Here is a 24,113-nt window from a genome sequence, read left to right on the forward strand (position 1 = left end):
GCATGTTATTCTGCTAGGGAAACTTTACTCCCCTGACCTGGCTTATAACTGGGGTGTCAGCTGGAGACAGCAGGCGTACTTCCATCTTCTTCCAGCTCTACTGTGCTACATTCATGCTGAGATCAAGGATAGCTAGGATGTGTTTACTGCATTACGGTTGTGTAAAGGGACAGGTGCTGTAATGCAATAATAACTTCATGGACTTGGTTGACGTGCAAAAAAGGAATGAGTGACTGAGAGAGGTTTCCAGCAACAGCAGTATTAGAGGAATATTTACATATTTTTCTTTTGTGTTACAAAATTATTTTGTTACATATGTAGCTGTTTGCATCTGATACATAAAGCTTTGCCAATTTGTTGCATATATCTATTTGCATCTGTATATATAAAGCTTTGACAAGTTCATGCTATTCCATAATTTTCATCTGCAGAAGAATGTTTTAAACAAGAAAATATTTTTCTCAGGCGGTTACATTTAACAGAACCGAGATTTTCAAAAAGTGCTAGAACTTATTCCAAGCTTTTGTCAGGTGCACTTTCCTCGTGTTTTATCTCATCTGATTAAACCAGATCCTGGAATTAGAACAGAACACTTAGCTCCAGGAAATCAAGTGCATTTGTTTATCTGTGTGTAAGGTATTGCATTTGCGTTACAGATTAAAAATATAGCTGTGGAGTCCTGTGAACACAGGCCAGCAACAACTATTGTTTTTCACTTCCAATATTGAGTAAAGATTCATGATTTTCATTCTGTAATCTTGTTATACTTTGTAAAGACAGCAACAGGTAGAACAGTATTTCCATACCTTAGAACCTGAATCCAGCTGGGTGCAGTGTTTGATTTTTTTTTTTAAAGCAGGCCAGGAGTTAGCACTTTGAAATGCATCTCATTATCTCTCATTCAGAAATCATAAGTACAGCAACATATATCAAGTCTTTTGTGTCATAACTGCAAATGTACAATTTACAATTAAATATTTACAATCAAATGAAGAAGGTAATTGTTAATGGATGTTTACACTTCCAGTGCATTGTTATGCCAGTTTAAAACACCAGCTGAGTTGATTGTTAAAAAAACAGCTAGAATAATTTAATATATCAAAGTTAGAATGATGGTAAATAACCAGAACTAGATGTATTCAAGCTTATATATTGTGCTTCTGTGTTTCAAAGCTCTAAGCTATGGGGGCATCCCTGGGATTTCGTTTGTTTTACTCAACTGCAGTAAAATACAAACCTTAAGGTTGTGTCTATCTATCTGGTCAGCTGTAGGTAAATTAATTGTCAGAGAGTTGTCAGCAGAGCATGCCAGCTCGGGCACAGTGCTGTGCAGCTCTAGCCTGAATAGCTTTTGGGCCAGAGCTGGGTCGTGTCTGGGTGACTTGAAGCGCAGGCAGATCAGACTTGGGTCTACCTGCTGTGGGTCCCTGTAAACGAATCTTAGACTTCTGAAAGTGAGATTTTTCTCTTCCACAGCTGTCTATTTCTACTGGCTATGGCAACAGTAGCACTCACAGACCACTTGTGCCTTGCAGTAAAGCAGGGCGCGGAGCTCCCGTGCCCAAGCAGCCTCTGCAGGCCTTGCTGAGGCCTCACGAGGTGGACGCAGAGCGCCTGGGGCTTCAGTACAAACTTTGCTGAGGGCAGACCCTGTCGCCTGGTTCTGACTGTTATGGACTTCCTTACGACTGACGTGTAGACCGTTTTAACGCTTTTCACTTGTTCAACATCATGAGCTGGCACTTTAAATTAATTGCCTGTTTGGTAATGTGTGTAGTGTTCTGCTAAACAGCTGCCACTGTTTTCGTTATAAGCGTTAGAGAGTTTGGAAATGGAATCGTGCAATTAGCTGCTGAGATTTCTTTCAGTTCCTGTAGTGACTTTCTGAGAGTTTCGTAATTCCTGAGGTGTAACCATGAATTAGATATTTTAACCCTATTTCAAGCTTACCTTGCTTATTCTTTGAAAGAAGCGTTTAAAATATAGTTTGTGTTTTCAAGATCTGCATTTTAAATTCCAGTTCTGTTGGTAGGCATTTACATGAGGTTGTATGATTCTGTACACATTTGAGTGAAGCGCCACCAGGAATTTCCATAATGGACTCTTTCCAGTGTTTAAAAGGAAGAAACAGATATCTATTATCTTGTCTGATAACAACATTAATGTTACATAGTGTATGCTGTAAATGCCCAGCATGTGAAGTTTGACACACCATTAAACATTCATGACATGCATTAAGCATTTAAGAAAATGAAATTATATAGTGCAGATATACAGGAGGAAATGGCATTTCTGATTTCAGGGAGGGTGCTCCTATATGTGCTTTTCCAAAAAATTTGAATAATAGGATAAAGAGAGAAATATTCGCAGCTTTAATGCTTTATAGTGTGGAGAGATTTAAGGGTCTTAGGTGATAGGAAAAGAAATGTAGGTGAAGAGAGTAGTTGTACAGAATTTTGGAAATTAGGGCAAAAAGTTTAAAAATGAATTTAATTCATTATTTTTATGGACTTGTCACAATCAGGTTAGCAAAGTTGTCTTCTCTTGCAGTATGGCCACATGTAGGAACAAAAGTGGATACTGGAGTTACTCCGTCCCTTGTAGCAGAATCCCAGTGGTAGCCAACTGCAAGAGAGGAGATGTAATAAATATGAAAGATGATCAAACTGAGATTGGAAGAGTTCGGGAAGCATTAGAAAAGGGAGAAAACTGATAGAAGAGGAGGGGAACCCTAGCTATGTAGTTTGATGAAAGAAACGAAGGTAGTAGAAGAGTCTTGAAATGAGCTCTTGGCAAGAATATCACGTGGCATTCTGATAGGACAGACATTTGTTTTCTTCAGCTTACAGCTGGCTGAATTAACCTATGTTAGTATCTGATTATTCATTAGCAGAAAAATTATCTAAAAATTTCAGGAGTAATGCTCACATTTCAATCTACTACACTTTTTAACCATAGATGAGTTTTAAAAATTGATGTTTTGTGCCCTTCCATCACTTAAACAAGACTGCATGGACTAGACTCTGACAAGAGGAGATGAGGTGCATATGTTGAGTATTGACTTGCTGTTGAGAGCTGGTACGCTACTTTATATAAAACTGTAAGATCTGAGAAAACTGGACGGAACAAAATTATGTGGATTCCATTTCTCAGCTTGAAATAGCTCCTATGGACTTCACTTCAAATATCAAGGAAATTATACTATCAAGACTTAGATCTTAGCTCTGCATACAATTCTAACTTACTGAATAGAGTGCAGTGAAATTTTATTTTTCCCTAAAGTATTTCTGTTGTCGATATTTACATCTTTTTTTCAGTATGATACTTTCTGCAGTTTTTAATAAAATGCCAAAAGAGAAACAGCCCTAGAATGGCATCTTTATTTATCCACAAACTTTACTTTGCTTTAGAACTAGGAAAAATTACATATTTGTGTACTTTTTTTTTGTTATTCAGGAAAACCTTTACAAATTTTATAAGTTGTGCAAATAATAGTTTGAACCATAAAGGTGAATATGCACAAGTAGTCAGTACTTTCTCCCTTTAGAGCTGATTTTGCATCACCTGTGATACAGGAGGGCAAAACTTCTAATAAGTAGCTGCGTTTAAACTGAATAAGGAAAGAACTGAGTATATTCCAGTATTCCTAGATTTTTCTTTCCAGCTGAGATATTTACAGAGTATTTTACAACTGAGTAGGAGATGTTTGCCTTGTTCCTCTACATTCTTATTCTTTGCTCCAAAATCTTTACAATTACTTTTATATATTAATATTAATATTTTTCTTATAAACACAAAAATCAATGTCTGACTAAGACAGCAGGGAATAAAGATAAGCATTGGTTTAATTTGTATGTTCTGTATCATACTTTAAAGGTTTAAAATTCTGTTCGGCTTTTAATTAAAAAGCCTTCATGATTGCCAACTCTCAATTCCTTTTCTCACAAGCTGGGAAAGCTGTGTTCTTTGGGGGACAGAGCCATAGCACCAGAGCATAATTGGCATTTATTTTATAAAACGTTTGAAATCTGAAAAACTAAAACAATAAACTGTAGCGTTTAACATTTTAAGCTCTTTGTTGGTGTGGCTGAAAACCAAGACGACTGTAGAAAGAATGGATGATCTTTTAGACCCTTTAACAATTTTATCCCAATTATGTTCACTTTGAGACAAACGTGAGATATGTTATTCAGATCTCATTTGCTCTTAAGTTTGTGCCTATAGCAGCAGATGCATTCCTAATTCTTTACATATGAGAGATTTGTCATTTGCAATGTATCCCTATCAGGGCAAATGTACCATTTTTTAAAAGCCGTAGAAGATATGTGCTTTGTGGTCCTGATGTGCTAGGCAGAACAATAATTATTTTAATGTGCTAAAACTGTTCTGAAGGATGATTATACCTCTTACGACCTGAAGGAAATTAAACTTCTTTAACCTCTTAAGAATGCCAGTGGTGGTTCTGCCTATTTCAGCACGGTATTTTATCTTGTGTTTATGTGCTCTGAAAGGATTTCCAGCCACTAGTTTGAACCATAAAACGGGTACATAAACAAGGGCACAAGGCGCAACTGTGAATGAGTTCAATGCATCATGGTACAAGAGAATGTAAATTATTTGGAGCGCTTGAGGAGCTGTACCTGTAGCTGGGCAGGGAACAAGCAGTGGACATTCTTAAAGTATTTTTCTTGGCTTCTCTTTTATTACCCTAGAACGAGTAGAATTTTGGAAGTCATTTTAAGATAACTTGCAGAGCGAAGGGAAAAGCGCTCTCATACCACTGGGAATGTTTTCAGATTAACTTGTCCATGGACAACTTCAATGTGCTGTTCAAAGAAAATATAGATTCTTTAAACTAAATTGTTTTAGTTTTTTTCATTTGCTCTGGAATGGGAAAGGTGCATACACCAGAAAACTGCAAATAGGATTACACTTGCTGTTTTGCTTGCACTTCATTTGACATATCTTTAAACTTATTCATGTCTTTTCATTTCACAAAGCATAAACGGTTTTCATTTGTAAACATTTTCATCTCATAAGTACCTCCTCAGCTTTCCTTCAGAATACAACCATGAGTTAAACAAAACTAAAATTGCAGATAGTGAAACCAGAGCAGTTTATATTCTTCATATAATATTTCCTCCTTTTTAGCTTGAAGCATACGTTATTAGTTGTCCTACCCTGTTCTGGTTTTCTTATATTTAATGGGAAGTTCGTAAACTCTAGCCTTTATTTGATACACAGCTGCTGATACCATCATCTGTGCTATTTGAGGCTTATTAGATTTGCATAGTGTCCTAATAGACTGTTCTGATCAAAGTGCTACTTGTTCTGTTAAAAAAATAAACATGTTAAGCCTTTATCAGGAGAGCCTTGTAAAGCTGCCTTACAGTCACTGGCAAAATTGACAATATAGTTTACTGTGCAGGAAACAGCACACATTTTTCTGCAGAACTTTAATATACAAAGTACTCACAGAAAATACTGGGCTATAATAATATAAAAGCAAATCTGGTTTTGCTTTGAAAATTTTATGAAACATTTCTTAGAACATGTAATTAAAAAAAATCTTAACCTAAACTTTGTCCTCTTTCCTCCATTTCCTTTGTAACTAGAGCTTGTTGAGGATTTTCCATCAGGGCTTTTTCATTACAAAACATGGTTTCTGCAAAATCAACATTTTCTGCTGGAAATTGTTGGGATTTGCCTGAAACTGTTCAATGTTTGCATCTGGAAAAGCCAAATACGAATTTCAGGTCAGTTAACATCTGAGCTGCATTTGCACTGTTTAACAGTATCTTGAGTGCTTAGAAGACGTTGTGGCCCTGTTCTTTTAAGGTGTCTCCTCCTGAGTGTACCACCATTTCCTGTTTTTGCTCATGTGTTGGATATGTCCTGGGAGACTGTTCTCCTCCTCTTTATGAAGTATTTGTGCTGGCACATGGTAGCAGAAACTCCAATTCCTGTTTAGGAAGCATACTTTTATAACCATTTACTCATCAGTGATCTTCCAGGTTTGCTGGCAGGGCTGGTAACAGGGCTTATGCTGTTATATTGAATTTTTTTACTATGTAATCTAGTTTAACTTTATTAATATGATGGGGTACACTACATTGTACTTAATATGTTGACAGAAAAGTTAGCTAATGCTCTTTTGCAAAATCAGAGGCCATTAACTGGTAAGCCTGCAAGAGCCAGCTTGATTTGGGATGGTATGATGTGAAACATCGACAGTAACAGAGAAATAGTTATTTTCCAAGTAATACATGCAGATTATCTCAGAAGGAAGCAAGGAACACAGCACTGATGGTTTGATATCACTATTTGATGGATAGCCTGTAGATGACCTGAGCGTACCAGCCACGAAGCCAAGGGAGAGTGGACAGTGATGTGGAGACTTTTATTAGCAACTGATTGAGATGCTCCTGCCCAGTGTTTCCTGCCTTTTATTTGCCAAAGAGATAGTCAAAAAGAAAGAAGGCAGAGGAGGAGATTGAGGTGATTTTATGTACTTTTCTTAAAATACATGTCTCCCTTGTTCACTTGAATAGACAGATCGAAGGCTATTTTTCTATGTTTTTTGAAGCTGGATCTAGTTCTTGTTGAGTCCTGGTGTATGTGTGCTGCAAGTTGAACCCTCCAGCTGTTTTGAAGGAAGTAATTCCTGTGGATTTGATGCAGAAATGAAGTGAAATTTTATGATGAGTGTATGCCACTCAAATAAAATGATTGCTCCCTTTTAGAGAATACTCCCTGTTAGGTCTGTAACTGTGAATCAGTGAAAGGTGGGTTATTCAACAGATTTTCTTTACTTTTTCCAGCAGGTTGCCAATTTGGGAAGCCCTCCCCCACACCGTTTGGCATCCTTGTCTGAGAAAAAATTGAATCTAAACTTGCACCTTTTCAGCTTGACTTCCTGTTTCTATTTCCATTTATGCCCATTTTAAGGAGTTTTGTTTTGGAAAACTTTTTTAGGTGGGGAATGCTGGGGGAATATGTTCCTCTCTTTATTTTAGCATGTACTTAGTACTGGAATGGAAGAAGTAAAATGAAGATGTAATAGCAAAACAATCCTTTTGAAAAACAGCAAGAAACACCTTGACTTTCACTTCTGGCAGCCAGAGAAAATCAGGAAGCAGTTGCAGCACACTCTTAATGTGGAAGAAGCTGACAGAGCATACGTATAACAATATAAAGGAGATCAAATAATACTGTGTACATATGTTTAAGTAACAATCATCATATTACCCTGGTCATGCTCTCGAGTCTGTTTCATGTGATAGCTGAACTGATGTTAAAATGAGCAGCCTGTGTTGCAATCATCTTAGATGTATAGAAATGCTAATACTCACTAGCAGCTAACATATATAATAAAAAAGTGATAGCTATAATAAACAAAAACAAAGTCAGGCAGGTTGGCTGGAGAAAATAAAAGATTTGAAAAGCAAATCAAAGAAATTCTGTAGTTACATATACAGACTTTACACATGAAATAACCAACATGAATCCCATGTAAAAATTTTGATTTGCGTGCATTTAACCGTAGCATTCACATATAGCACATAAAGATTGGAAACAATACTAAAACTAGTAATTTAGGAGGAGGAAAAAGTCAGTGTGGATAAGATCACCTCCTTTTCAAATCGCAACTCTGTTCAGCTAATGAAAATGGAAAAATTGCATTGTATGAAGCAAGTAGGCCCTTTTCTCAGTGAAAATTGGTTATCCTCTTTTTATGCTGCTTTTCCCTTGCAGTTATCAGGCCATATTTTGTCTGAACTATCTGAGATTCAAGTCTCCTCTTTTCTAGTTCATTGCTGAATCTGTTCAGTAGCTGTCTAGTATGGATTCCTAATTGTTGTTTGTTTGTTTGTTTGTTTGTTTGTTTTCCCTCCTTTCCTGGGTTTCTAGTCAGCATCAAGACTGCATCTCTTCCCATGATTACGGAGCATGTAATTCTGGAAGGCTCTTTAGGACAAATATTTTGGAAATCCACCAGAATTTGTCAGCTTTTTGCCTGTATCCACTATTTTGTTGGCCTTTTTTTAAAAGAACATTAGTATTTAAAAGGTAAATTTGTTCTATTGCACCATGCCTATTTTAATAATTTATAATTCTTCTGTGACAATTTTATTACGTACTTATAGCAAATTCACTTACATATAATAGTGAAGATCATACTCACTGCAACTTTTCAGTTCTCCAGAATGATTTCTGAATTTAGTTAAACTGATGTATGGAAACAGTTCTTCTAGTCTTCACTATGGGAAAAGTGCAAAGCAAGTAGAACTACTTAAAAACTAAACTGGTTAGGTGTTCTTAGTTAGGTGTTCGCATAGTATGAGTCCTCTACTTGTAGCTGAATTTACGACCTCCTCTTCCTAGAATAATATATGTTTTCCTTTTTTGGAGGAATGAAATAGGTCCAGATTCATTTAAGTTTACAGATCAGTAGGGTTTTTTTCATTTTAAGACCATAAGCATCATGCTATTATCAAAGTAAGGGCTAGGCAGATTCGTAAAGGCTAGGCAGATTCTAAAAGATATGGGTTTGGAAACAGTAACTGCAACTTCAGCTCTTACTTTGGTAGATATTTTTGCTTTTTGGGGGCAGGCAGGGTCTTCAGGTGGTTTGAGACCAAGAACAGGTGCATGTTACTGCTGCAGACATTTGATATTATCAGGATGCTACCACTTCTTCAAAATAGGAACTGATCAAGGATTGCCAGGATATTGGGAGGGTGCGCATTTCTAGTCATTTTGCAGCCTGAAAATCATCTGTTTGTGCTCTTGGAAGGTACTCCAAGGACTTGCAATTTCAAGAACACTTGGGCTAAATGAATCACATTGTGAGTTTAAGAGATGCTTCGGTCAGATTCTTCATTGTTGGTTTAAAATCAGAGCTCATTCTGCCATGCTAAGAGCCATGTGCGAGTAGAAGAGGGAGAGGCCACAACTGAGGAAAACATAGGGCTACCATCTGGAAGAATATTAACACCTTTACCAGATGACATGGACGGGCTGTGAGTTTCTATGGACACTGAGAGTAGTTAGACTTTGGAAGCGTCTCCAGGGGCTCCAGGCAATGAGCAAAAGGAAGTGGGAGTCTGAGGATGCAGAAAGTCCAGTTTGCTATTGGCTACTGCTGTCTGACTAACAGCTGCAGGTAAACGCATCAGTTCAGATTGGTGGATCTGAAATCAAGAAACTGCATTTTCAGGCAGGGAAATTACCCTTTTGTGAAAGGAAGTTCATATATTCAGGAATAAAAATCCACCATAGTCAAGAGGAAGAAGTAATATATACTTAATATTGATCTAACTGAGATGTTACCATGCTAAAAACATTAATATGTGGTAGATATTAAAAACACAAAAACACACATGTATGGTATGTATTTAAAATACTTTGAGTCACTACAGTGACCCAACTGCGTCAAAGTCAGCTAGGGAGAAAAAAGGAATTGAATTGCTAATTGAACAAGCTTGAACTTGAAGGCCACTCTGTTTGAAGTGCGGATGCTAACATTCCCCAAGCAGGGAATGTTTTTTCTCTTTTGTACGTACCTAGCTGCTACCATCTCACATAATATATAATTTTTGAGGAACTCACAGACAACATATAGAAAAAAGTATTCGAAGGACAGAAAGAAGCAAATTAACTGTTTTTTTCTATGAATTATTACATCCGTTGGTTTTGTGATCACAAATTGAGAATCATGCTTTCAGTTTTCTTCCCATCACTGTCAAGAGATTTGTGCTTACGTTTACCGAGTAGCGTAAATGTTCTTCCGTAGCCAAAGTAAAACGCGTCCATTTCTTTGAAGTTAACGGATTTCTTTAACATTACGTGCTGTGCATGTCCGACTTGGGGATTCTAGTCAGAACAGAAAATCTTAGATTTCTGCTGAGAAGGGATTAGAATATCCTAGCTTCAGAAGGAATTTTATCCCTTTTCTGCTTGATAAATGGTTACTGTAACCTGCATACTCACTGGTTTTACTTCCTAAGAGTTTTTAGTCCATTGTTACACAGCCATCCTCTGGTCTCTTCAGCAGCACTTCCAGTTTCTCTTGTTTTTTAGCTTGCTCCCACTTCTAGATTATACTTCAGGCTTTAGGCAAGCTCAGAAATTCAGCTCGCGCAGTTGTTCTTATCTGCCCGCTGAGAAAGGCCTTTTTTTTTTTTTTTTTTGCCTGTCCTCTTGTTGCTCACACTTAACTGTGCTGACCTTGCACATGGGGTGGGGTTGCACTTATTCAGCAAGCCGTGTTGATGGTTAAGCGACTGCCATATGCTGCCCTTTTCGGAAGGCTGCTTTATCACCCGTTACTGAGAGTGGGATCAGTGAAGTGGAATTCATACGCGCTTATTCTACATCAGTGTAAAGTCCACCATATGTACTCAAGAGAGTACATTTAAAGACTGATTTTCCTGTAGAGGAAGAATGATGGCTCTTTTTTTTTTTTCTTTCCTTCTTTCCTAAATTCTTACTTCCCTTTTCTCCTGTTAATTTTGTGCTGTTTACCAGTTATTCTTAAATGTATAGCTTCATTCTGAATACCTTCTATTTTTATTCCTTTCTTCTCCAAACTGTGCTCAAATGCAATCACTTTTACGTGCCAAATTCCAGAGCGTGTGTGCCTTCACCATGATGCTTCAGCTCTTTCTGCTGTTTTTACTCGACTGCTTCCTAAATTCTTGTGCATACTTGGCTTTTATGATTCTTAGGCTTCTCCTTCCACTTTGATGCTCTGTCAGCCTTTCTTTCAGTGGATCCAGTCTCCTCCGAGCAATTTTAGCTTTGTCTTTGAGTTTTTCTACTTTGACACCTGTCTCTGCGTGACTTCACTGCCTTCGTTTTACCTATATGCAAGTTACTCATAAATCAATCTTTCCAGTGTTGAATAATTTTTTCCGCCTCCATTTTCGGCTTGTCTGTCTGTATTTCTTCTGTAACCCTATCACAAAGGAAAATAGGACACAAAGGAATTAAGATGGCTGAAGCTCTCCAGAATAAGAGCTCTGCCAGGTGAGTGGAGGGGCATGTTGCTGCGGCTGCTGTTGAAGTTACTTTTTTCCTGCTGCACAGCTTTAACCGCTGCAGCCTCAGTGGCAGTTCCTATCACTATAGCAAAGCTGAGAGATCGGAGGATGTCTCACCTGATACAGCTCAAAGCTCACGTTATCAACTTAAACTGCCAGTGAAAGCGGCCTCGGCTAATGATCCAAACAGGGGGCTGGTGCAGCAAAGTCACGGGCCACTTTGTTCCCTTTTGCTGGCTCGGCTCGCGGGACAGTAATGCACACAACAGGCACGGTAACAAGCAGCTGCGCTGGCAGCGCTTTAAACTGCTGCAGCTGTTTGCTTTCGTGAAGGTTAGTTTGAGTCCTTACGAATTTTATTTCTATAATCTTGACTATTAGGTATTTAATTTTCTAATCTTGGCTTTTGGAGTACGGTCATGAGAGAGGGTCCTTCTGCTTCTTTCTCCATTCTGTTTTGCCTTTTTTTTTTAATTGCTCTGTTTTCTGAAATGTTTCTCTAGAGTCGTAAATGTAAAATAGCTCTGAGAAGTCAAGCTTAAACATACGTTTTTTAAAAATAGTGAGAGAGTGAAAAAAAACTTATAAGGAGCTGCGATCACAAGTCAGTGGCTACTTGAGGATTTTTTTTCTTGCAGATTCGAAAATATAAACAGAAGCAGAAATAATGTAAAATTTGTCATTGTTTTAGAGGAAGAAAAATGTAGTGTAGTTAAATGATGCACATTTATCAAAATAGAGAACTGTTTTCATTAATTACATTCTCAATTTAAATAAGCATTTAATATTTCAGAGCTAACTTAAGAACTTCAAATCTTTTCAGTGCCAGATTTTCTTTGTGTGAGTTGATAGTGCAAAAATTTCAATTTATAAACTGTGAAATGATCAGTGATAGCTTTAATATGAAAAATACAGTACTAGTTATTAGACGTTTCGGGGGCCTGATGAAAGTATTCATTTCCAGCTAGATCGTGTCTAAGAATTTAGCTGAACATCAATATTTATACTTGGGTAGTGCAGGAGTTTGAATCATACCGTCTTCTAAGTTCTAAATATGGACCCTGTTTACATTAGTGAATCGTAAGCGTAGACCTTAGAGCTGAAATAAAATCCTTTTCTCCAGAGGCGCTTAGATATTCCTGACCCTAATCTTCGATCATATATGCTTAGGTCTGACGAGCTGTGTATTTGAAAACAAGAACAAAAAACCAAAAAGGTATCTGTACTTCTTGCAGTTTGCTCTGGTGGGCAAAAGTTAGTATCCCCGAATGCAAAACTGCAATGAATCAGTCAATCACTTTTTATGTATGAAAAGAGAACATTACTGCCTTTGCACAATTATTCTTTGGGAATTTTGTTCATGAGAGTTTCAGTTTTGTCCCTTGGCACTTGCAATTAGTTTGTTTTTTAAAAAATCTGAAACTTTCATATACCATCTAGTCAGATACACGGTTATTTGGACTAAGCATACGTTAAATTAAACACACAGTCCAAAGAAGCTGCTGAAGAAACGTCCGTTGAGTCTGTGAATATAGTCCTTTTCCCATGTGCCTGAAGCACATGAAGGTTCTCCTGAGGACATGTTCTGATCGATCGTCTTTAGTTGAATTGTTTAAGTAAAAGCAAAATAACTTCTAAGTTTTGCCTGCAGATTATTTATTGCCCCGTATCTGTGCCACTGACTTATTTCAAGAGCAGCTGTAGTGGACAGAGAACAGTGTGTTAAAGGAAGCAATGACAGAAGACAAGCAGGAAAGAAAGCTTAGTATGTTCGGTGCGCAGCATAAGCGGGCTGGGATGACAGCAGCTCTCCTGGAAACCTGACTGAGCAAACACACATCGTTTCTGCCTTTGATACTCTTAACCAAAGCATGCATCTTTGCTGTTAGATAAAATAACACCAGAGTTTTGGGAAAAGGTCTTATGTTGAAAACCTCAGTACGCTGTGGTTTACTGTGTTTTGGGGGAGGAGGAGGGAAGGGGATGATAAGTTCCAGTTGTTCTGAGCGAAAAAAAGCTTCGTACATAGCAGACGTTGACTGGCATGGATTTATAATACTTGTGCTGCGTGATTCTTCTGCACGCTGTGTCCAGGAGCCTGGTCTGGCAGCGGTAGCGGGGAAGTATCGCGCTGACGCTGATGGCATAATTCAGTTTAGTGTTGGACAGAACCTGTTTTGCAAGTTACATTGACAAGGGTATTTGCTTTTGAACCTGTTTTAAGTTGCTGCTTTTTACTGTGGAAAGGGTACCTCAGATTATTTTCATCTGTTTTTTCTGTCTGCCTGATTGTTTTTAAACTGAAATGTAGAACCTCATTAAATTGAACCAGTCCATGAGCATGCCCGAGCTTTATGTGGAAAAACGTAATTGCAGAATACTAGTTTTAGACATCTGAACTATAAGTAGCTTAAAGTAAAAGCAAACACTAATTTTCTTTTAGCGTTTCTTGATATTTCACATACATTTTAGAGGATTACGTGCAATTGCATGTGTTTTTTCCTATGTAATTCCTCATAATACGTGTTTCCAGCAAGAATCATAATTGTTAGTCTGAGGTTGTTAGCTCAGATATAAAGTAAAACTAATCTTTGGTGGAAGTGAGCTGGTAAGTTATGACTGTAAACAGTATATATTCACAATAGTGTCTTGGCAAGCAAAAACTAGAATAGTTAGTTACAGAATTTTAAGACATTATCATCAGCATGTAAAATATGCATAGCAATCAGCAAGGCAATTGCAAGTTCTCATGCAGCAGGCATGGTATTCCGGTGTACTCATGCCGTTGAAGACCTTGTGTAAAAATTAACCCTCAGACTTTCAACTTTACCCTACGCCCTTTGTCTCCTACTTTTATTATGATAGCTTGTAGCATTGCTTGGAAATTGGTTGCAGCTTTTTACTCTCTCCTCCATTTCGGGAAAAGAATCACAGAATAGCATAATGGAAATGCCATGTTTTTTAAAAACATTTACATTACCTTTGACAACATACAGTTTCTGATTGATTATATACCCTGTCTAATATTATCTGCCTTTTATTAAGTAGCAAATAAACTGTCATCAGAGAAATAGAGCCAAATGCTGTTCTTCTTGATTTAAGGAGTTTCTTCTTGATCATTATAATAACTGTTATAATAGCTTCATTCTAACAATCAGTGATCTAATGCCTTCTGATATTATCCATGTCAACAAGGATGATATCTGCTGCCTGATCCTAAACATCTCAACATTTTACAAAACACTTTTTTTGGTTTCATTTTTATGGTAAGGAAGGTTATCAATTTGCAAGTTAATTTTGTTTTTCAAACTGTGGCTTTTTAAAATATTAGCAAAAACTTGTGCAAAAATATCGAGTCAAAATGTGAAATAGTCAAGAGCAGCTATTTGAAAACAGAAGCAACTGAAAGCAACGGAAACCATTATAATTATAATTTGGTGCTTACTGTTTTGCCAACTATAATATATAGTTTCAATTCAAAAAGTAAATGCATTATTTTTTCCACCAGTTTAAAAGATATTACAAGCAATGAAGACTTCTCAAAATAAAGAAGAAGCTCTTTTAGAGTTCTGTAACTAGAAAAAGCTGTGAATTTTGGATTATAGCTGAGATTTTTTTAGAGCATTGAGAGAATTAAAAGAACTAGCTTTCCAACTTCCTTTGACTTTCAAGATTCCTGAACTTCTGCAAATTCACAACTTATTTTCTTTAATTTTTAAGACTGAGCACTTCTGTTAGGACAAAGTTTTTCTTCTTTGAAAAATCTATTATTCCAGCCATGCATGAGCTGGAGAAACAACGAAGAAAGAGAAAGGAAGGAAGCAGGACATGTGACAGGTGGCTGATAAGCACCTGCCTAAGCCAAATAGTTTCAGCAGTATGTTGTTCAGTCTCAGTAATGAATTCCATGTTAAATTAAAAATTCCTAAAATAAATTGGAGCCGATATGAAAGGGAGCTAGTATGAAAGGGAGCCACTCACCAAGGAAGCTTACAGAGTTCCTTTGAAGGGAATCGTTGGGCAACAGCCAGATTTCATGTACCTGACGCTTGAACAGAAGTCCTGGAAGACACTTACTTTGCTTATTTGATTCATAGGACCGCATAGTGTATTGAAGAAACTTTTATGTAGAACTAGTAGAATGATATTCTTGCTCGCTTGAAGAGACTTGATTTTTCTCGTGAGCAGAGTTTTTGTAATTTCAAGCTAATGTGCAAGGCATTTTCTCAACGTTGTCATGTGGGTGCAGACAATGTTCTGTATCCACAATTTATTATCGATGCATACATTGTGTATATGAAAATATTTACTCTATGGAATTCTTTCATCCCAGTTTGACCTATGTTAAAGTTATATTCAAGAATTACATTGTCTACGTGCATGACACTATTAGAGTAAGGCTATAAAAACTTCCTCTGTTTTGTCTTTCATAAATTTTCAGATGACAAATAATATATGGACCTTTAACATTTCCAGGCTTTGCTTTCTGTGCATGACACTGTTGCTCAGAAGAACTATGATCCTGTATTGCCCCCCATGCCTGACGATATTGATGAGGAAGAAGATTCGGTTAAAATAATCAGACTTGTCAAAAACAGGGAACCGTTGGTAAGTAATCCTGCCTTTTGTTTGGGATTTTTGTGCGTGTGCACAAAATGGAGAGTGTTCAGATTATGAACATGAATGGGTAGCATTAACTAGAAATGTGAATAGATAGGCATTATGCATGTTTATCCACAATTTTAAGTAATGCACTTATGAATTCCATTTTCAATTATTATTAATAAAGTATGTCAAATGAATAATGGGAATTTGTTCATTTATGGTGTTTGAGCATTATATATGCGGGCTGCACTGAGTGGTTATATCAATAATATAGTCATCATTTATCTTGAATTTAAATCAGGAACTTGTTTTAAAAAGAGAGAAGGAGAATGAATCCCCAAAGAAATCTTGACCTTTGTCATGAACCATGCCTGTTAGTTTTTGTGTAAAAAAAAAAAAAGGTGACCTTTTGATACACTGAAAAGAGAGCATGAAAACATATTTTAAAATACTTCAGTTGAAATCTGGACAAATTTAAGATGTCTGTTGTTGTACTTTGGATTATGAATACTAGAAAGTTAATATCTTCATGGGGATATCTGGAAAAATGAAAGGGCTAAACCTAGGCTGTATTACAAGAATATTAAAATGTTTTACTGATTTAGTTATTTTTATTTGCTGTAGAGTGGGAGTCATCTTGTATAAAATTTAACTATATTCCTGCTCTCGTGCAAACCAACAAAAACTTTGTTTAATGTAATACTGGATATTTGTTTTAAGATAGGAATCCTGAAGAAATATCTGCAAAGTTACTTTGAGAAAGCTGCAATTCTGTACTTGAGGTGACAGGGAGAGAGTGATGCCTATGTTAGATACACAGCGGCAGCTTGTCTAACCGTAGATATCTTAGTACCAGCCCTCATTCTGGATGGATGTCTGGTGTCAGTAAACAAGAAATGAGTTTTAGTATTGACTGGCTGTAGGTGCCCATGGGCTCCATTAAAAGTTTGACCATATGGAAAGTGTTTACTTGATCTTAACATATTCAGTGTTTTTTCTCAAATATTTAAATTGTGGGCCTATTTACTAAGCTTTTCTTCTTTATTTTGTATCAAGGATATTCTTTAAGGAAGAAAACAAACTTGCATTACAATTTAGTATCAGAAACAGGATTAATTCTGCAACAGGTGAAGAAATTTGAACATACCATATGGAATAAGTTCTAATTAAACAACTTTTTTTAGTGTAAATGAAAATACCCTTATTGTTGTTTTGCTAGAATTTATGTGAGAAAATCTTAATGATGCAAAATCTTAATTTACATCATTTCACATTTGAAACATGATTTGCTCCTAAAACGTTTTGCAAGTTGAATACTGTAACATCATCTCAAAATATTTTGGAATAAATAGCAACTTTCAAAACAAAACTGTGAGAAAAACTTCTGAAAAATTATATCAATGTATAATGGCTTTTGAGATTTTAAATCCTCTTAAAAGAACAGATAGAGTTGCCTAAGATAAAGGTGATCCTTTGTCTGTCAGGTTCGACTCTTGCCCATTCGCTCCAGTGCAATACTAGATTCTTCTGAATAACTGTGTCTCTTACAGGAATATCTACATTCATCATAACGGTTGTGCTTTTATTAGGACTTTCTGCTACCAGACAGAACACTAGCAGTGGATAGTATCAGAATATGACAGAGCTCAGTTTTTCAGGGTATCACTAATACTGTTTCGTTTTATTACCTAGGCTGAAACAGCGTTGTAATGTATCTGAGATAGAGTTAATACTACATTATATCTGTAGGAGGAGGCTGAGGGGAGATCTAATCATAGTCTACGACTACTTGGTGGGTGGTGGGGGGCAAGCTTACAAAGACAGTAGAGTCAAACTCTTCTCAGTGGTTAAAAGACGGTAAAACGAGGGGCAATGGTCACATGTTGCAGCCTTGGAGGTTTAGACTGGACATTAAGGAAACTTTTTCTTGAGGTCGGGAGTAGAGCATTGGACAAGACTGACCAGAGAGGCTGCAAAATCTCCATCCTATGTTCCAGCCTATGCCATAGGGCAAAGGGTGACCTGATCTGGCATGAAGAGTAGTCCTATTCTGAGCAGGAGGCTGACCAAAATAACTTTGAGAGCCCTTCAACCTGCCTGTCTACTATTGTATCGTACCTGCATAGGAAAGGAGTATCTGTGGTCTCTCCGAATCTCCAGGCTATCTGCGTGTTTTATTTTTGTTGGAGAAGATCTTATGATGAGTTCTGGTTTGCATGTTGCTTGTTCTCCAAGAAGACTGCCAAGAATGCTGTGCAGTGTTCTTCCTCCTCTTCCACAACCCTCCCTCATTCCGTTTTAATGTCAAACATTAATTTCTTTGTGGCTGATTTATAGTTCTTGATTCTTAGATGCTATCTCTATACAGTAGATAACAAACCTATTGTCTTTGTCTGCGTTTTCCCCAGATTTTTTTTTCTTAAAGAGTGATGAGAATAAAGATGGATAATAATTCAGATAAATTCTCACCAGAGTAAGGCACAGTGAAGTAGAAATAACAGGTTTATGCTGTGTATGTTAAATCTATCACATTTCTGTTTCCTGAAGATGTCTTACTAGTAAAAGAAAGATATGCCATGGTCAACCTTTACTAAACCATTTAAATTTTATTTTTTATTTATTTTTATGTCTCTTTAATGATTTTTCCTTCAGAATTTATTATAAAGTCTTGTATACTCTTAGCTGAGTTTAGATCAAAGATTGTCCGGCTTGATCAGTTCTATTCACTATTTTCCAGCCATAAAGTCTGACTCTCACATAGATAAATCAGAATTTTTGCCACTGAACTTAAGGTTGGCGGTACCACGCAATGGCTTTCTCAGATGGAAATTCCCTAGTTTCTTGACTTGAGTATATTGAGCTCTTTGAAGTTTTCTTTCACCTCAAATATGATACATGCTTATTCTGTATTATTATGGTTTGCCTTTACCTGCATGTGTGATGTCATTGTTTTTAGGACAAACTAGGACAAACCTTTACTCGGTTTGTGATTCTGAGTATCATCCTCACTGTCCAGTAGCTCAGCTTCTTTTTATATTAATCTTCTATCTGTAAACTCTTTATTTGCAAGCAAGCAGTAGCGAGAGGGGTTTCATTCTGCAAAGTGATAAGCTTTACATCAGCTGCCCGTGCTAGAGGTTCTTGCCTGTGTCTCCTTTGGGTTATTTTGACCAGTATTCTCTGTGAAGCAAACTAGACACTCTCTAAACTCCTTTGGAATGTATCTTGTGCCCGTTTCTGTATCAAACTCCACCACATTTCCTCTTGCGCTGTTTATGTTTTTCTCTGAATTAAGGAACTCACTGTTGCTCTGAGACCTTACTCACATATTAAAGAAGACTGTGAGAAGAAAGCACAGGGTTTGTGGAGGGAGGGCCTTCTGTTTGCCAGATTTCATACAGTTTGAAATCATTGCTTAAGTTCCCCCCAGTTCTTTTGCAAAAGGTGATTTAAACTTTCAGTTCATCCTTCTACAGCTTTTTTTTTTTCCTTACTGCTCTATTGGCAAATGCCGTTAACGGTCTTACTCATGTGAGGTGAAATTACATATTAGGAGGCTTCATCTCAACAAGGTGATTTGGAACTTCTCTGAGCCTTACGTAGACGACTAGAGACATCCTTTTTTTGGAGGTAGTCCAAAATTCACCTGGCCAGGCTTTTTATCAGATAGCTTGGAAGGGTTTTGCTTGTGCCACAGTCTAGGTTTTTTTCCAGCTATTTGAGTCTTCCTGGTTAACATTCCTGATATCTGCAATGTACAACTGTGCTCCCAGGCATTCGGTGCAGCTACTGGCCTCTGACAGCTTCCAGCCCTAGCTTCCAAATCAGATTCCAAGTTTGGTAGAATTGGCTGCAGTTATTTTGAACAGGATTCCTCTTCAGGTTAAGATGATTGCTTTTTAGTCACACGGATTCATTTCACACAAATTTAGCTATTTGAAAACTAACTTCTGTGCTGTGCCTGTAGTCAAGAAAATGTAGGCAGCTCCCAAGATTGAATCATTCCATCTCTTTGAAATGCCTGTCTTAACAAAGGGGTGATTCATTCTCCAGAGCTGCCTATTTCTTGTCATTAACTACAGGAGGAGCCTGGACACCTGGTTTGAACTAGATACCTGATTTCCAGAGCTAAACGTGGGTGAAATGAATTGCTGTGATTACGAATGTTCTCTTTCATGTTCTGCCCGCATAGAGTCCACAGCTCTCCCTCTGTGCCTCTTAATCACAGTCCTGATAGCTGGGCTCTTATTAGTGAATGAACCAAATAAAATAAATCTGTTTTATAGGTGGGATTAACCTGGGTATAGGGACAACCTCAGTGGGTACTGTCAATAGGTCTGCTTTTGTGTGCATAGTCTACTGTGTGCACCAAGAACGGAATTTAGTCATCGCCTTTTAAATAACTGTTCACTATAAGGTAGGTAACTGATATTTGTGTTTGTACTTTCAATACCAAATTCATTAAAATAAGGTTTGCTGAAGCTCTCATTTGCATTCAATGCCTGCATGTGCTTGTGTTTAACAGAAAGGTATGCGAAAATATTACTGATGTTTCGAACTCCCTTATTAGTAATTCATTTTACAGGCTAGTCTGTCTGTCTTTGAAATATAAAGGCTTGTGATGTTTATATTCTGGAACAAGCAGATAAATAACAAAGCTCACAACTGTGAAACTGTGAGTGGTGCTCACCGATCCGTGTTATTACATTAGAAATGAAAAAAATGAAGAGGCAGCCTCACTGAAGGAGCTTGTATTATTTTTAGTGCTTTTGCATGGTATACCTTTAAACTTTGTCTCAGTCTCATCGCCATATGGATCCCAAACTCCTTATTTTTCCCTTTAAAAGTATTTTAAACTGAGCTATGCTATTACATCTGTGTATGTCTCATTTAGGGTAACTTACACTTTTGGCAAGCAACACTGAAAATATTTTCCAACTCTCAAGGTCCAGCCTAACCTTCTTCCATTTTTAAAGCTCTAAATGAGGAGCTGCACTGCACATGTAACTGAAAGTATTGGAGCTGAACATCTCATAATAAGAAATTCTTGCCAGATTATATATACCTCATAGTTTAAGCAGAGCTGGCAGCAGTGCAAGAGAAACTGCTTTTTCAGAAAATCAAGTCTCCATGCACTCAAAAAGAAATCCATTTGTGTTTGATGATTTCTTTTTGAGTATTCTAACTTTGGAGGGGAGGGAAATTTGAAGAACTCCCTTTTTCTGTGTTTGCTATAGGTACAGCAAACATCACAAAACTCAGCTGCTGCTTCTTATGGGGCTGCCGTTCACTTGATATTTGAGTTTACCGTGAAGGAATTGTTTTCAATTAGCTAACCTGGGGTCAATAATTTTTGTGTAAACTTTAACTTGATTTTGTGCTTTGTGCGAAGATTCCAGATCACTGTGACTTTCTGTGACTTCTCTCTCGGCGGCTGATCTGTGCTTAGAATTCATTTTGTGCCAATATATTGGTAGTGGCAATTGCATAAAGCATAAAATAACCATTCCGCTTTGCCAAGTGCCTTATCGTTACTTCCAGATGTCAGTATTGGTCAATACTACGTTCTTTGATTCCAGACCAGTCTTTTCTAGGGCCTGTCTAAAAACAAGGTGAAGTTAAGTAACCATTTTCAGACATCAGCGTTGGCGGGGGGGTGGTTGGATGATCTCAGTGGAAGGCTGACAGTCACGGTTTGCACTTTGCATTCAGTGAAATACAACAGTGTTGACTTCTAGGTAACAGGCATGAAGCCTCTTCCTTTCAAGGTTCCTTTACTGCAGAATGGGAGCCTCTGTTATGTACGGACAATACAGTGGAAATACCCTGTATTTGTATTTGGCTCTAGCGTCATAATGTTGCTTTTTGGTTTTTTGATGAATGTATTAAGAAAAAATGCGTAGTACTTTTAAACAGATGTTACTGTTCAGGTATTAATAATAAATTTCAAAATAATAGCTCTTGCTGGAAGCTCAGAACTTAATATTGAGGTGTAGGCTAGGTATGTTAACGCTTGATTTGATCTATTCATAATGGTACTCGATGCTTTTTATACGGAAGTCTAAAGTCATGAATTTTTAAAGTGAGATTAACTGGAGCTAAATCTGTAATTCCTTCTCAACTCTTAGACTTATTTGAAACTGAAACGAGGTCATAATAAGGAATTCAAACAAATATCTATGAATATAATTGCATAAGAAGCAATATATAAGTTTAGCAAAAGGCAGAATCCCATTGTTTGCAGATTGAATTTCATACAAATAAATCTAAGATCAGTAAAACAGAATACACAACTCTAAGATTTTACTGTGGAGTGCTGGCTTTTATTAAAGTTTCTGCTGAAGAGGATTTTGTGTGGTGATTGTATTAATTTTTTGGAGGCAGTTTTCTCTATTTGTAGTAAATACAGTTTGCATAGTGCCCGTATATATGTGTGTGTATATATAAAAATCATATATAATATATAACCATATAATTATATATAACCATATATAATATATAACCGTATATGGCTACCTAGGTATTACTATAACATAAGTATTACTGTAAGTACCATAAGAAATTCCTGCATAGTCGTAACGCCCCTCATTGCTTTGTGGGTTCTGTCTTCCAGGATAAGGCAGGAATTTCCCCACCTCATTGCTTCTGGTCTGCTTGAAGGAACTGTCGCTAGGACTTAAGCGGGGGTTCAGTGCCTCTGGCTTCCTGTCTTGTCTCACTTGTTCCTGCTGGTCTGCAGGACTCTCGCTCCTCACTTTGCGCCTCTTTTCAGAACACGCTCGCAGTTCTGGTTGCAAAGGCATTTTTATGATCTACACAGCTATGCACTAGAAATTTAACTACATGATGTCATTTTACCTACATGTCTTCCACTGTATTTATGTAATGTGTGAAAACAGCCGTGACTAATATAGGAAACGTTCCACTTTGCTGCCTTCTGTGCGTTGCCCCTCATGTACTCCAGGTAAGCACTGAAGTACAGGAGGATTTCTTAAATCTATGTTTATTTCTTGGTAACGCTGTAAACCTCTGTTGTCAAAAAAGCACAATAATTGTTAGTGAGTGCACAGGCAGTTCTGAATGCAAAGTGCAACTTTTACAAATACGGATAAACTTTTTGTACCCGTAGTATGCAAAATGGCCCTTGTAATATGGGAACAACATTTTATCAATTTTCAGTAATAGTTTAACACAGTTTTAGCAACAGACGCAAGTAATGTGCTCTGCAGTTGGTAACATTAAGTTGAAAAGTACACTTTTTCCGTCGCTTGTACTTCTTTTTAAAGCTGTGTACATGCAAAATGGGTGAGTCACTACTGAGTAGGAAAAAACCCCAAGTCACAGACCTTAAGATCATCATAGTGGGACGTATTTTGTATATCCTTTTTATGAACAAGTGTCATTTCTGGCTTATTCACACATCACTACTACATCAGCATTTTGCAGTTTTACATAGTAAATGTAGTTGCGAGTTAGGGTAGTGAATTAAAATTACATTAAGACTAATCAAAAATCTTTTTTTTTTTTTTTAAAGGGAGCTACTATTAAAAGGGATGAACATACTGGTGCAATTGTGGTGGCCAGGATAATGCGTGGAGGAGCTGCAGATAGAAGTGGTAAGGTGTTGCTTCTTGGCACTGGCCATTCAAGTTACATAACCCAGAAGAAAATGAATTGAAATGGAAACATTCTGTATGCCTGAAATACAACAGTATCACAAACAAAAATTTTTCAGGTTTGGAAAGTTTTCCAAAGTGATGTTTCAATACTGGTAAAAGTATTTCATGCTTAATTGTTTCCCCAATTCACTTGCAACAGAGTATCTTTCAGTTGGTAAATACAGCTTTTTGTTGAGGTTTTTATATAACATGGTTTGTTTACAGTTGAAGACATCCACTAAGAAATGGGCTAAGCCAAATTATAATTTGCTGCATTATTTTGTATGAGATTTTGGATGTCCCTTTGAGAAGATTCTTTATATTTTCTTTGTGGGTGGAAATAAAACGATGGCAAAAATTTGTCATTGTACATCTTAGATTAAGCTAGGGAGTGATTTTTTTATGTAATTTCCTGACAAGCCTGAGAGGTTTCATTCTTGAGAACAATTGTGTTCAGTTCCAATTTTATTCAAACTATTTTGCTCATTTATAGTGCTGCCATTTAGTGCAGCACTACATTTTTAAGGGTGTCTTCAAAAAAAGAGTAAACTACCTTGTAGTTTTACTTTGTTATTGACTGATTGTTTTCTCTATTTTGGTCGAGATTTTAAACAGACAAATAATGACCTTTACAAAGTTATGATTAAAGGAGCTGAGTAAATGAGGCAATATAATGCATGGGGAATATTTATCAAAAGCACAACACACGGGGCTCAGAAAGTGAAGTACTTTGTGGCACTCCCTCTGCCTAGGGGAGCCCTCAGATTTGTTGAAATTCAGTAGAAAGATTACCTGTGGAAATCAC

The 24,113-nt window shown here is 37.1% G+C and overlaps 1 protein-coding gene across 8 annotated transcripts in view; it reads left to right on the top strand.

Moving 5' to 3' along the window:
• The window catches only part of MPP7 (MAGUK p55 scaffold protein 7), a 166,952-nt gene that overhangs the window by 100,307 nt on the left and 42,532 nt on the right, over nucleotides 1-24,113 (top strand). For all 8 annotated transcript variants that reach the window (XM_068934488.1, XM_068934492.1, XM_068934493.1 and 5 more), the window contains 2 exons: nucleotides 15,522-15,653; nucleotides 23,185-23,266. In XM_068934488.1, the coding sequence (XP_068790589.1) occupies nucleotides 15,522-15,653; nucleotides 23,185-23,266 (214 nt within the window). The remainder of the gene's footprint in view (nucleotides 1-15,521; nucleotides 15,654-23,184; nucleotides 23,267-24,113) is intronic.

Source organism: Struthio camelus, chromosome 2 (genome assembly GCF_040807025.1).
Source record: "Struthio camelus isolate bStrCam1 chromosome 2, bStrCam1.hap1, whole genome shotgun sequence".
Lineage (NCBI taxonomy): Eukaryota > Metazoa > Chordata > Aves > Struthioniformes > Struthionidae > Struthio > Struthio camelus.